This window comes from Carcharhinus amblyrhynchos, chromosome 15, assembly GCF_965287045.1.
Source record: "Carcharhinus amblyrhynchos chromosome 15, sCarAmb.v2.hapA, whole genome shotgun sequence".
In the NCBI taxonomy this organism is placed as follows: domain Eukaryota; kingdom Metazoa; phylum Chordata; class Chondrichthyes; order Carcharhiniformes; family Carcharhinidae; genus Carcharhinus; species Carcharhinus amblyrhynchos.
Genome location: NC_137338.1, coordinates 55,182,547 through 55,197,365, shown reverse-complemented (window position 1 = coordinate 55,197,365; position 14,819 = coordinate 55,182,547). Strand labels below are relative to the sequence as shown.

At 43.5% G+C, this 14,819-nt stretch overlaps 1 protein-coding gene across 5 annotated transcripts in view; it reads right to left on the bottom strand.

Moving 5' to 3' along the window:
- LOC145353312 (glutamate receptor ionotropic, kainate 1) overlaps positions 1–14,819 on the bottom strand; it is a 304,940-nt gene that overhangs the window by 78,608 nt on the left and 211,513 nt on the right. For all 5 annotated transcript variants that reach the window (XM_080203956.1, XM_080203958.1, XM_080203957.1 and 2 more), the window contains exons 7-8: positions 4,980–5,123; positions 2,221–2,328 (exon numbers count right to left, since the gene is read on the bottom strand). In XM_080203956.1, coding sequence (XP_080060082.1) covers positions 2,221–2,328; positions 4,980–5,123 — 252 coding nt within the window. The remainder of the gene's footprint in view (positions 1–2,220; positions 2,329–4,979; positions 5,124–14,819) is intronic.

The window sequence follows — 14,819 nt, the reverse complement described above, 5'->3', positions numbered from 1 at the left end:
ATCAACCGAAAGGATGCAAACAACAACTTTAATTTTAATAGTATCTTTAATGTAGCAAAATGCCTCAAGGTGCTTTAGGGGAAGGTTATCTGAATCATATGATGAGATAGTAGGACAAGTGGTTTTAGAGGAGAGGTGGCGTTTGAGAGAGAAAAGAGCTTAGAGTCCAGGCAGTTGAACGTTGGAGCACTCTAAACATATGCGTGAGATTTGGAGGAGTGCATAGATTCTGGAGGATTGTAGAATTTCTTTTGGAGAGGGGAAGGGGGTGATGGGGGCAGATGTTTAGAAATGAGAAAACATTTGAAAACAAGAATGAGAATTTGAAAGTGGAGGCTTTGTTGGATCAGGGGCCAATGTAGATAGGCGATCACAGGAGTGGGAGCTAAACAGGACTTGATGCAAGTTAGGATGGGCGCTGCAGCCATTTGGATGTGTAATTTTATGCAGGGTTGAAGCTTGGAGGCTGCCAGAAGAGCAGTGTAATAGTCAAGTCCAGAGGGAACAAAGCTATGGGGGGGCGGCTGATGGTTTTAGTAGAAACTGTGCTTAAAGTGGGAAGAGTGTTAAAGACATGGCCTTGGTGATGGAGACCATATGAGGTCAACAGTTTCAGGGTCAAATAGGATGTCAAGGAAAGTTTAGCCTTTGACTTACAGGTACTAGGGACAGGAATGGAGGGGTGATCAGAATGTTTGTTAGGCAGGTTTATTAAAAAAGTGAGGGAGGTGCAAAGCTTTGGACCATGGATAATATTTACAATTTCTACAAATATGACTGCATTTGAAATGCAATGTGCTGACCCGCAATAAAACAGCTTCATAAAATACAAATTTTTTTGAGACTATTTAATACCATGAAGTCTCTAATTAGCCTTGCTTGAACTAATAGTGCAGGTTGATAAATATAAACAGAAATTCCTGAACGTTTGGTGACTAACTGGCCTGGTATAAATAGAACACAGATGGGGATTGTGGGGAGCATTTGTGGCCCAAGTGTGTGTGGGTGTGTGTGGGTGTGGGTGTGTGTGGGTGTGGGTGTGTGTGGGTGTGTGTGTGTGTGGGTGTGTGTGTGGGTGTGTGTGTGGGTGTGTTAGGTGTGGTGGTGGCGATGGCAGGAGTAGTGATAGTAAACCACATAAGCATTGAAATAATGTTTAGCACATTTTGAAGCTCAACATTTGTGACGCAAGAAATTTATGCTTAACCATATAGCTATCAGAGACAGCAGGGATCTCCCAGAATTTCTGATAAAAGATCATACAATGTCAAATGCAAACTCTACTCTTTCCACAGACTCTCGCTTTCAGCATTTTTGGTTTTCATTACAGCTATCAGGGACACACCTATGGGCAGAATATAAATAAAGGCTTTGTATGTCATAGTTAGCAGCATAGTAAACTCACATTGTTCCATAGGAACTATCTATTAGTGCTTTTAGCATACCAGACTATTATATTGTCTAATTGATGATTGACGAGTTGGTACAGCCCTGAATTTTGACACTGTCTGTACTATTTCGAAATAATCCATCATAAACAAAAATGTGTCAATTATTCACAATGACTAAATTGAGCTATTTTTAAAGAAATGCAAAACATATGCAGGAAGATTTGCAGCTATTTTGTGCATTTCTTGAAACATATGACAAATAATAAATTATACTGAAATAATTTTTGCCTGTGAAATACGAATGCAGTGGGCACTTTGCAAAATTCCACAAAAGCATTTTGGTGATTAACTCAGTAACATTTTTAGTAGTGTACATCAAGAATGCAGTTCAGCCAGGACACTCTGCTGTTTGCCTGGTGTCATGGGATATTAACATCCACCTGAACTCCTGAGAGAGGCAAACAGAGCTCAATTTATTGTTTGGTCCGATAGACAACACTTTTGATAATGCAGTTCTCCTTCAGCATGCCACGGAGTGTCACTCTTGATAATATGCTCAGGAGCTAAATTGGATCTTCAACCCACAATCTGCTGACTTAGAGTGTTACCAATTGAATCAAACTAAATACGCTCACACGCATGGTGAATAGTGAAAAAAAAGGAGCTTGGGTTCTTAGATCACCAATACAAAACTTCTGTCCAGACAACAAAGATTTTCAACAATGACAGAAATAGCTTTCCTTTAAGATGACTAAACTTAAACCAATGATCAAGCAAAAAAAAAATACATGTCGAGAAGGCAGTTAGTAAGGGAAAAACTTATGTTTACCTGTTCCAGACCTTCCTCCTTCAGACTTATAATATCCAAATTGAAATCTTTCCGCAGACCATCAGTTTTATTGAAGGTGATGCGTCCAGTCAGGCCATCCCACTGAGTCTAAGGGGCAACATTGCAAAGGTAGTCAGTCTCACTTCATTTACACCAGACTGAACAACAGGGTTAGCCAATCATTTATATGCACTGTTTGTACAGTGCATAGATCTCCAAGTCAGTATCGGTTTACACTTCAATGGGCACAGAGGGGTACATTTTAAAACTTAGCCCTCACAGTTCAGACATTCATGCCAGGAGTGCAAATAAGCAACTGGGGCCCTCGGGTCAGCTCACTCAATGTGTGCCTGGCTCAATTTTCCAGACATCAATATTTACCCAGAGCACAAAATCATTCAAAAAATTGCCTGGAATGTTCTATGCAGTAATCATTATCACTCCCTTTATTCTGGAATATTGAATATTTTCTGTTCTTCAACTCTTATTAGCCTATTTTGCCACACGGGAAGACTAGGAAAACAAAAGCTTTCATCTCAAATGGAACACAAATAAATGTGCAGATTTTACTGGCACTGGTGTACATTATTTCAATGGTCATTAACCCCTTCACCAGCACAAATTAGATAGAGGACTGAACAGAACACATTCTCCATAATATTAACCTATGCTTAAGGTTTGAATGCCAGTCACATAAATCAACACAAAATGCCCGGAGCACCAATACCAAATCACCAGGCTGCCAAATAGTTTAAGTCATTGCTAAAAAGCAAATTACTCTTTAACTTGGGACACTGAATATCTTCCTCCTCCTTTTCCACAATAAAAAAAATTTATTCAGATTTTGAGTGTTACAAATAATTTTAAATTCAGCCAATAAAGACAATTAAGAAATTGAAGATGTCAAATCCAGATCAAGAGCTGAAATTATTGCATAGAATATATTTTACAATATTATGCTGTAATCCCTAAATAATTGTGGCACTGAATAGTGCTATATTCTTTGGTAAGTCACAAGATTCTAAAGTAAGATATTCCTTGCATTCTGACACCCCAAGGTGTCTATGACAATGCTTTTTTACAAAAATTCAGCAAAATGCCTATGGATTATTCCTAGGTACCTTGGATTATGTTACTTCATCCATTGCTGAAATGAAGCAGGTTAGCTGGACCATTTTATCAAATGGCTTACACAGCAATAACCCCACTGGGGGCAGGTTTTTCTAAAAAAATCGACTGTTGTCATTTTGGGCAATACCGGTGCATATTGCGTCGGCATGTCCGACATGAATAGTAACGTGATTTTCCCGCATTGGGCGGGGGTGAGTTTTGTACTAGTCTGAAGATGGGTGGAGGCGAAACAGGCTGGCAAGCCCGGCTTCACAGAGATCAGGCTCTATTTTTAAAGGGCACCCTAAACTCAGAATGAAATTGAAGATCTTCCTCCCCGCCTTGGACATTGGGAGCCATCACCCCAATTAATGGCATGTTTCCCCACCCCCACCAACATAGATCACTGGCCTGATCTGCCCTTCCACACCACCAAATGTAGATTGCTGGCATCGAGGGATTGAGGCTTCCAAATGGGTTCCACTTCAGACTCTGTTCCCTAGTTGGCATTGCTAGGGCACTACCCAGCCATTTTCCCCTCCACCCAGGGGCTTCAATTACTTCTGACCCCCCTGACTGGTCTCTGTTTGTGGAGGCCAGAAATGGTTCATGCAGGTTCCTGCTGCACCCCAGGATCTGAGAATCCCAAGAGCAGAGAGATTCTGGATTGAAACTGATGAGGAACATAGTTAAACAAATATTTACTAATGCTAATCCTGTTCTTGCCCTCTCTGGGCAGGAACTAGATTAATCTGGGTGCAGGGGCTGGGAGAATCCCAAAGGGAGTTCTTGTTGGCAGCTCCCCCGTGTGAAATTCTCTGCCCTCAGCACAATCCGCGCCTGAGTGCGTGGGGTGAGGGAATCACCCCCTGGGTGTCACTCAGCTGAAACATGACAATGTACAAAACTTGCTTAAGAAATGTTTGTTTTATCAACTTCATTTGTCAGTTGCTTCCTAAAATCTCTCCTTCCAGTTATTTACATTGTAAAGTATTTATTGTTTTGTATTGTCTCCCAGTAGGTTTGGTTAGGAGACAAGTGAAAGTCAATGGAAAGGAAAATTGGGAAAGAAACATAACCTATGGTATTTTAGCATGTTGGCAAACCATGACAGCAGCATCAGCAGTACTTTATTTTAAATAGCTGCGGCACAGTGGCACACTGCTGTCTCACAGATCAGGGATCAGGGTTCAATTCTGGCCTCGGGCGACTGATAGTGTGGAGTTTGAATGTTCTCCCTGTATCTGCATGGGTTTTCTCCGGGTGTTCCGGTTTCCTCCCACAGTCCAAAGTAGTGCAGGTTAAGTTGATTGGCCATGCTAAATTAATCCTTAGTGTCAGGGGGACTAGCAGGGTAAATACATGGGGTTAGGGAGATAGGGCCTGGATGGGATTATTTTCAGTGCAGGCTCGATGGACCGAATGGCGTCCTTCTGCACTATAGGGATTACATGATGCTATGATTCTTCTCGGTGAGTAAGTTAATAATCTTGGATCTGTATTTATTTCTCCAAGTATTAGAAGGTAAACCAATATTAACCCTGGAATTCTGCAACAGTTACTGATCCTGTAACTACTTAAACATATACACTAAGGTGAAAATATATGGGCACAGAAAAAAAATTACTGGAGATAAATAGTTTACTTGCCTCTTTGATGAGTTTCATAAACCTGGCTCCAAAACGCCATGGCTTGTGCCGGTGACACTGTAAAGAGCTGACTGTCATTTGAAATGCTTTTCGGAAAGCGACAGACACCACGTACACTGCATCATACATCAGAGCTGCATCTGTCTGCCAGAAATGTCAAACCAACATTTCAGTGGCTCGTATGAATCAAAGAATCAATGTTGGATTTAAAGATATAATCAAAGCACAGAGATAGGTGAAGGCAATTGACTCTGATTGTATATATAATTTAGATGTTCCTTTATTGAGGAATACATTTTTCATGTTATATATTTAAAATGTTATATATTCTCATTATATCTTTATCACTATCCTACATTTCAAAGTAATTCACTTTAGGTTTTGTATCGTCACATTATACATATCAAACATGCTGCCACTCTATCAGTTTTAGTAAGACAACAACTTCATGATGACTAGAGGATATACAATGGGAAATGATGGGACAATAGGAATCAGGGTAAAACACTCCACTGTTTGGTGCAAAGAATGATGATTATGATTGCTCGCGACCAATCATCTTAGCCTCAGTACATCATTGCAATGGTTCCTCTGGGCAGTGTTCTAGGCCCAACTATCTTTAGCTGCTTCATCAATGACCACCCCACACCCTCTATTATAAGGTCAGAAGTCGAAACGTTCACTTATGATTACACAGTATTAAATATCATTTGCAGGTAGTTAATCAATCAGTTGAAGCAATCAGCGTCGATTTACAGCAAGATCTGGACAATACCCAGGCTTGGGCTGATAAGTGGCAAGTAACATTTATGCCTGAGAAGTGCCAGGCAATGACCATCTCCAACAATAAATAATCTACTCATTTGCAATTGACATTCAAAAGCATTACCACTATCAACATCCTGGTAATTACCATTGACCAGAAATTGAACTACACCTACTGGATAAATACTATGATGATAAGAACAGGTCCAAGGCTGTGAATTTTATGGTAACTTACCTCTCCAACCCCAAAAGCCTTTCCACCATCTCCAAAGGCAAAATCAGGCATATGATGGAATATCTCCCAATTTCCTGGATGAGTGCAAGTCCAAAAACACTCAAGAAGCTCAACCCTGTCCATTGCAAAGCAGTCACTTTATTGGTTCCCCATCCACTGCTTTTAATATTCACTCCCTCCATCTCCAAAGCACAGTGCCAGCAATGTACCATCTACAAGATGCATTGAAGTAACTCACGAAAGCTCCTTCAACAGAACTTTTCAAACTCAGGACCCCTACCACCTAGAATGACCAGGACAGCAAGCATGGCAACAACACCACTGTAAGTTCCACTCCAAGCTACACACCATCCTGAGATGGAATTGTATTGCTATTCATTCACTGTCCCTCACTCTAAATCCGGGAACTCTCTTCCTAACAGCACAGTAGATATACCTATACACCAAATAGATTGCTCTGGTTCATGAAAACAGGTCACCACTATCATCTCAAGGGAATTTAGAAATGTGCAACAAATGCTGGCGTAGCTAGTGATGCTCACATCCCAAAAAGAATCTAAATGGTTTAATTTGTAAGTTGTCCTGTAATTAACAAATATTGTAAAACATTTACTGAAAGGTGAGTCATAGCAGCTCTTACACAAGTACTCAACACATTAGAACCCCCACTTTGCCAATGAGATATTCTGCTAGTCTTAGCATCAGCGCTGCTAGTGCTGTGAAACCTGGAAGATTTAGCCTTGCTGCTGACCATAGTCTATAATTATAAGTGGTCAAGTTATCATTTTTTGAACATTCTTGTGAGGTTTGTACTCATCAATGTGAGGGATGGTGGGAGACAGAGCATCTTCTCATTTCCAGACCCTCTTATCAGCACGAACAAATAGAGAATCGGGAAGGATGATAAGATGCAGAGTGAAATTTCCTCTACTCTGCACCAGTGACGTTACATGTAAAAGAGAGCTCTCTATTGCATCAGTGTGGCATTTCTCCATTTCCCACACATTGAAGTTATTCATTAAGAAGCCCAAGGTGAAGTATTGAAATGCTGGATGCAGATACTGTGGGCATCATTATGACTTGAGTATCCCTCGCCATAACTCTTGGAATTCTTCCATTCCCATGATTTCTCCCATGCCACTGCTGCTGTTGGGTTCAATGGCAAGGGTGTGGGCAGTGCAGGTCAGATTTCAGTATGTGTTATGCCAGCGTGATGCACATCATGGCTGATCGGGAAACCCGCTGGTGACTGGTATGAAACTGATTTGCGTTCCTCTAACGGGATGTAGATGAAGTCCTGACAGGGAGCTTCCTCCCACACCCGGTTCTCTGTGATAACAGCAGGAAAACAGACCGGTTCAGAGCACATTTGGAATAATGTGACGTGAAGAAGTTGGGATTTTCCTGAGGAATGTTTGGAGCTGCTTTTGGAGTTTGGAATGGAGGTCACCAGTGACCCCAGAACACCACACAGTGAGTGGAGGGAAGATCTATCAGGTGGATCTTCCAACTTCAGTGCCATCGAGGAGGTCCATCTTCCAGCCTCAGAGTGTTCCTTGAAATCTATTTTATATTTCAGGAGGCCCATCTTCTTTCTTTGATGGTGGTTGGATGATGGTGGGCATTTTTTCAAAATGGCACCCACATATCATAGTATCATAGAATCTTACAGTGCAGAGGAGGCTATTTGGCCCGTTGAGTCTGCACTGACCACAATTCCACCTAGGTTCTATCCCCATAACTCCATGCATTTGGTCTAGTTAGTCTCCTTGATAATGTCAACGAGGCAATTTAGCATGGCCAATCAGCCTAACCTGCACATCTTTGGACTGTGGGAGGAAACTAGAGCACCTGGAAGAAACCCACGGGCGCAGATCAACACAAATGGATACGATCTGGTGGCCATTACAGAGACGTGGCTGCAAGGTGACAGGGACTGGGAGCTGAATGTACAGGGCTATCAAGTGTTTAGGAAGGATAGGCAGGAGGGAAAAGTGGGTGGCGTAGCTCTGCTGATTAAGGATAGCATCAGGGTGGTAGCAAGGGATGATATTGGAGCCAAGGAGCAGAACGTGGAATCGTTGTGGGTGGAGATTAGGAACAGCAAAGGGAGGAAGACGCTGGTAGGTGTCCTCTATAGGCCCCCGAATAATGATCTGGAGGTGGGGCGGGCTGTTAACGCGCAAATAAGTGCGGCATGCAGGAATGGGACGGCCGTAGTTATGGTGGATTTCAATTTGCATATTGATTGGTCGACCCATGTTGGACGCGGTGGGCTCGAGGAGGAGTTCTTGGAATGCTGCCGGGATAGTTTCCTCGAACAGTGTGTGTTGGCGCCGACGAGGGAGCGAGCTATCTTGGATCTGGTGCTATGTAATGAGGCGGGTAGAATTAGGGACCTTGCGGTGAAGGATCCTCTTGGAGAGAGTGATCATTGTATGGTGGAGTTTCTGGTGCAGGTGGAGGAGGAGAAAGTGGGTTCCCGGACACGCGTCCTTTGTTTGAACAGAGGGGAGTATGGTAGGATGAGAGAAGAATTGGCGAATGTTGACTGGGGGAGCGCGTTGGAGGGAGGGTCTGCTGAGGAACAGTGGAGGATCTTTAAGGAGATCTTTCTTGGTGCTCAGCGGAAATTTATTCCGATGGTCAAAAAGGACCGTAGGAGGAGAGGTAATAAGCCGTGGATAACGAAGGAGGTGAAGGAAAGTGTTAAATTAAAAGCGGAGGAATTTAGAGTAGCTAAGAGTAGTGGGCGAGAAGAGGATTGGGAGAGGTTTAAATGTCAACAAAGATTGACAAAGAAGTTGATAAAGAAGGGTAGGAGAAACTATGAAGCTGGGCTAGCGCTTAATATAAAAAAGGATAGCAAGAGTTTTTATAAATATATAAAAAGGAAGAGGCTGGCTAGGGTGAACGTTGGTCCTTTAGAGGATGAGAAAGGGGACCTAGTGGTAGGGGATGGGGATATGGCTAAGGTATTGAATAACTTTTTTGTTTCTGTCTTCACAGAGGAGGACGTGAATAATTTGCCGGGTGTTAGCGATGGAAAGGTGGTAGGACTGGAGGGTCTTAATGACATTACTGTTACTAGAGAGGCGGTGCTCGACAGACTGGAGGGGCTGATTGTGGACAAGTTCCCAGGACCGGATGGAATGCATCCGAAGGTTCTGAAAGAAATGGCGGAGGTGATAGTGGATGCCTTGGTGGTTATTTTCCAGACGTCGCTGGATTCTGGGGAAGTGCCGGAAGATTGGAAAGCGGCTAATGTTACGCCGTTGTTTAAGAAGGGTGCCAGGCAAAAGGCGGGGAATTATAGGCCGGTTAGTTTAACGTCTGTGGTAGGTAAAATGTTAGAATCCGTCATTAAGGAGGAAATTGCGAGGCATCTTGAAGGGAATTGCTTGATAGAGCAGACGCAGCATGGTTTCATTAAAGGGAAGTCGTGTCTGACAAATTTACTGGAGTTCTATGAGGATGTGTCTAGGGCGGTGGATAGAGGAGAGCCGGTGGATGTGGTCTTTCTGGATTTTCAGAAGGCGTTTGACAAAGTACCTCACAAGAGGTTATTGCAGAAGGTCGAGGGACATGGAGTTGGGGGTAGGGTGTTAGCATGGATAGAGGATTGGTTGTCAAATAGGAGGCAGAGAGTGGGGGTCAACGGGTGCTATTCGGATTGGTGGATGGTGACTAGTGGAGTGCCCCAGGGGTCGGTGCTGGGGCCTCAGCTTTTTACCATTCATATAGATGATCTGGAGGAGGGAACCGAGCGTAGGGTGTCGAAATTTGCTGATGACACCAAGATTGGGGGAACGGCAAATTGTGCGGAGGGTGTGGAAATTCTGCAGAAGGATCTAGATAGGCTGGGCGAATGGGCCAGGAAATGGCAAATGGAATTTAATGTTGGCAAGTGTGAGGTGGTCCACTTTGGTAGGAATAATGGTAGGAAGGACTATTACTTACGTGGCGAAAAACTGCAGCAGGCGACGGTGCAGAGGGACCTCGGGGTCCTTGTGCATGAGTCGCAAAAACCCAGCTTGCAGGTGCAGCAGGTGGTCAGGAAGGCGAATGGGATGCTGGCCTTCATAGCGAGGGGGATTGAATATAAAAGTAGGGAGGTCTTGCTGCAGCTGTATAGGGCATTGGTGAGGCCGCAGCTGGAGTACTGTGTGCAGTTTTGGGCGTCGCACCTGCACAAAGATATTTTGGCCTTGGAGGGAGTGCAGAGGAGGTTTACTAGGCTGATACCGGAGTTGAGGGGGTTGAGCTATGAGGAGAGGCTGAATAAACTAGGCTTGTACTCGTTAGAGTTTAGAAGAATGAGGGGAGATCTCACTGAAACGTATAAGATGATGAATGGGATGGATAGGATAGAGGTGAAGAGACTCTTCCCGCTCAAAAAAGACAGTAGGACTAGAGGGCACAGCCTCAAGATAAAGGGGAGGCGGTTTAGAACGGAGTTGAGGAGGAACTTCTTCACTCAAAGGCTGGTGAATCTCTGGAATTCTCTGCCCGTTGAAGTGGTGGAGGCTACCTCACTAAATATTTTTAAGACGCGGGTTGATGGATTTTTGATGAGAGGGGATTAAGGGTTATGGGGAGAGGGCGGGAATGTGGAACTGAGCCACGACAGATCAGCCATGATCTTATTGAATGGCGGGGCAGGCTCGAAGGGCTAGATGGCCTACTCTTGCTCCTATTTCTTATGTTATGTTTTCTTATGTTATGACATGGGGAGAATGTGCAGACTCCATAGAGACAGTGACCCAAAGTGGGAATTGAACTGGATCACTGGTGTCGTGAGGCCGCAGTGCTAACCCACTGTGCCACCTTGCCACCCCAAATGATGGTGGGATGCATGCAATGAATACACCACTGAATACAGCATTAAAATCTTGGATGCATAGTTCATGAGGTTAGGGTTAGAAGATATGGCATGGTATAACATCAGCCTTTGCAACAGGAAACAATCTCTGTATCCATCCCCATCCCAGGACTTAGCCCCATGTCAGAGCATTCTGCCAACCATCTTTATGTCCTTTCTGAGAGAGATTGCCAGCAAATGACAGTTGTGCATTGTGGGCTCCAGTCAATAGGAGCTGGGCAGAATCTGCCCAACTCATTGTAAAGGCAAGAGAGTGAACCAATCTCAACAGCATCCCAACATGGGTCACAAAGGTGAGAGTCCATTCTAGTCTACCATTCCACACACACCCTGAGGACTTAGGAATAATATCAATGTCAGGGAACTCTCTCAATAGCAAGTGTAACATAAAAGGTTATTATGGTAGTTCACTGTCACAAAATATTTCAGGTGTTTACAAATCAAAACAAGATACTGCATCAAATTATAGAATGTGAACAATGTACAACCACATCCTGGGGATGTTGCACATGTAATTTTAGCACTGATACTGTCAACAGTTAACACTGGCCATTTGATTTAAAGAGATTTCCAGTCTTTATTCCCAATTTCAACACTATAGCAAGCTCTTTACAGGCTTCCACGACACTTAAGAAATAGCACACTTTATGACCTAGGTCTATCTCAAAATGCTTTACAGCCAAGTGAAGTACTTTTCAAGAGAAGTCACAATTTTTAAGTGGAAGATTTGGCAGCTAATTAGCACACTGCAAGGCACCACAGATAATCAAAGACATTGGTGAGGCAGCAAGGCGGGTGTGGCTATACTAATAGTGGAAAGCGGCTAGACATTTGGTAGCATCAAACGGTCACTGTTGGTGATCATCAAGCCTTGAAAAATCACTATTCAATTCAAAAGCATAGGTCCCCCTAACCTCTCAAGACTCGGGCCAATGGCATTTGGAGCAGCATCGAAGCAATTGCCAATCCAAAAATCATTGCTGCCCTACGTCCATTCAGAGTCAAAACAGAGTGTCATAATATGTACAGTTGTATACTTTATCTTCCTCTAAATCTTTGTTGCTATTGTTGGCATCATGGTCATTTTCTCCTGTAGAATAAAAAGACCATTTCACAGTTTTATCATGTATGGCCAGGGAATCTTTGCACATTGACTATGACCCAAAATCAGATCTAAAATGTTTGAAAAATAATATTTGTAGTGATTCAATACCAACACAAATAAAATTCTGTCTGAGGCTCACATTTCTTTTGCTTCCATGCCCCAGTGAGCCACAGAGATTAAAATCAAAAGTGTTGTAAATCACTTCTGTTGATCCTAGAATTGAACGGGACTTCGTGATACAGATCTCAGCCAGTTCGCCGATAGTAATTTGGTCCACTGGACAACTGAAGGATGTTTGAAATCGCAATACCTATAAAAATGTCTTGAGCGACAACAAATGAACTTTAAACATTTTGGTTTCTTTCTTGCTGTGTGCAGTAATCAGTAATAGCTCGAGGACAAAATGGGCTCAGCTCTTCTGTCCCTCTAAGTCAATTAGCTTGCCAGTACTTGTCCAGCCTCAGCAATGAGGAATGGCATGTTTGGAGGAGGGCCCACAGGGCAGCCTGGGACAGTGAACAGTGTTCAGCAAAAATCAGCCCCCACTGTGGTGGAAACCAGAAAGGCAAAAAAAAAAGTCCTAGAGAGAGAACAAAAACAACTCGGCAAATTTCCTTTGGTTGAAAGTCTAAATCGCTGCTGGAAATTCTCAACAACAACTTCAACATGGCTCATTTAAAAATATATTTATATTTAATTTCCGGAAAAGAGACAAAATTGATTTAAGCAAATACCACAGCCACAACATGAAAATATCTTTAATATGTATGCAGAAACTCTGAAACAGAATGATATTTGCTCATATCCAATTAATTCTGACAAATAAATACAATATCTCTGATTTGTATTGTTGCTATGGTTACCCATTGAAATTTTATTACTGTAGCAATAGTTATTTTATCTTTATGAAATTCTTGCCTGGAAATCTCTTAACAGACAGTGGTTTACCTCAGTGAAGCCTTGAACTTTATATTTTCTTTTCTGAAAAGTCTTATTCCTATTTTATATGGGAGAACTGTAGCTTAACAGCTCAATATCTAGGTAAATGACAGTGTGACCTGAGGGATTGTAATATACAGCTCTTGTTATTAGCAGTAGATACACATAACAAGCGATCTGTGTATGTTGTAGAATAGGGGAAAAAAAATCAATCGACATGCTTTTAACATTCAGTGAAACAGGTGGTAGCAACTGACCGTCCATTCAGTTCACCCTTTGCAGTAATAGACAAAATCAGGCCGAATGTGTATTACTGAAAAAGGAATGGGCAGCAACAACTTCTATTAAATAACACATTTAACATGACAAACTGCCTCAAGGTACTTCATGGAAAAGTATGACAAAGTATGACACTGAGCCACAAAAATGGAGATATTTGCCGGAATTCTACTGCCCCGCCTGCCACATCCCCAGGGATTGGAGCGGACAACAGGAAGGTCAGATGACCTCGGGCAGGATTTTCCTGTCTTGGGGTCGAGTGAGGCCATGAAATTCCCACCCCTTAGGTCAAGTCACCAAAGATTTGGACAAAGGTGTAGGTTTTAAGTAGGGCCTTAAAGGAGGAAAGCAAAGTGTCTGGGGGGTATTCCAGAGCTTGGGGCCTAAGCAACTCAAGGCTCACCTTTATTTGCTCCGCTGTCAGGGCGGCTAAAATCAGAATGCACAAGAAGTCAGAATTAGTGGAGTGCAAATATCTCAGGAAGTTGTTGGGCTGGAAGAGGTTACAGAGGTAGGTTCTGGTCACCTTACTACTGGAAGGACGTGGAGGCTCTGGAGAGGGTTCAGAGGAGGTTTACCAGGATGTTGCCTGGCATGGAGGGGCTGGGTTACGAGGAAAGGTTGGAGAAACTGGGACTTTTCCCCTTGGAAAGACAGAGGTTGAGGGGGGACATGATAGAGGTATAAAAGATACTGAAGGGAATAGATAGAGTTAATAGTGAGAGACTGCTCCCTACACTGGGTACAAACACAAGAGGTCATGATTTAAGGGTGAGGGGGGAGAGGTATAATTTGGATGTGAGAGGAAGGTTCTTTACGCAGAGAGTTGTGGGGGTATGGAACGCGCTACCGAGGAGGGTGGCGGAGGCAGGAACGTTGGACTCGTTTAAGGTTCAGTTAGACAGACACATGAGTGAAACGAGGATGGAGGGTTATAGTAGGGGCTATTAAATAAGGTCAGAACCTCGGGAGGCACCGGAAATGCAGACCTGTAAGTTAACGTTTTTGTATTTTTATTCCGCAGGTGGAGGTCCACCTCATCAAACGAGGGGCATGCACACGGTGGGTCGTGCGTGGGCTGCTCTTGGAGGTTCCGGGAGTGGCCTAGTACTTCGTGTCGGTGTGTGTGCTTGATTGTGGACCGGTAGATGGGCGCCACAACAGCTCGGTGACTAGCACTGCTGGCTGTGCAGATACATGGATTTGGGCCTGTGTCTGTGGGAGTTTGTGCATTCTCCCTGTGGTTAGGTGGGTTTCCTCCGGGCGCTCCGGTTTCCTCTCACACCCCAAAGATGTGCTCTTAGGCTGATTGGTTTTACCAAATTGACACTATTCTCCCCTGAATCTGGCTAAGTTAGGGGTTCCATTCGTAGACACGCAGGGTAGAATAGGTGTAGGGTGATGCGGCGGCGTGGGCTTGTTGGGCCGAAGGGCCTGTTTCCCGTGCTGGGTTGTTCTTTGTTCTTTGTTCTTGAAAGGAGATGGCAATGTGGGGATTTGAAAAGAAGGATGTGAATTTTAAGATAAAAATGTTGCAATACTGGCAACTGACATAGGTCAACAAGCACAGAGGCAATAGGGGAACACGATTGGTGCAAGTTAGGGCATGGGCAGTAGAGTTTTGGATGACCCCCG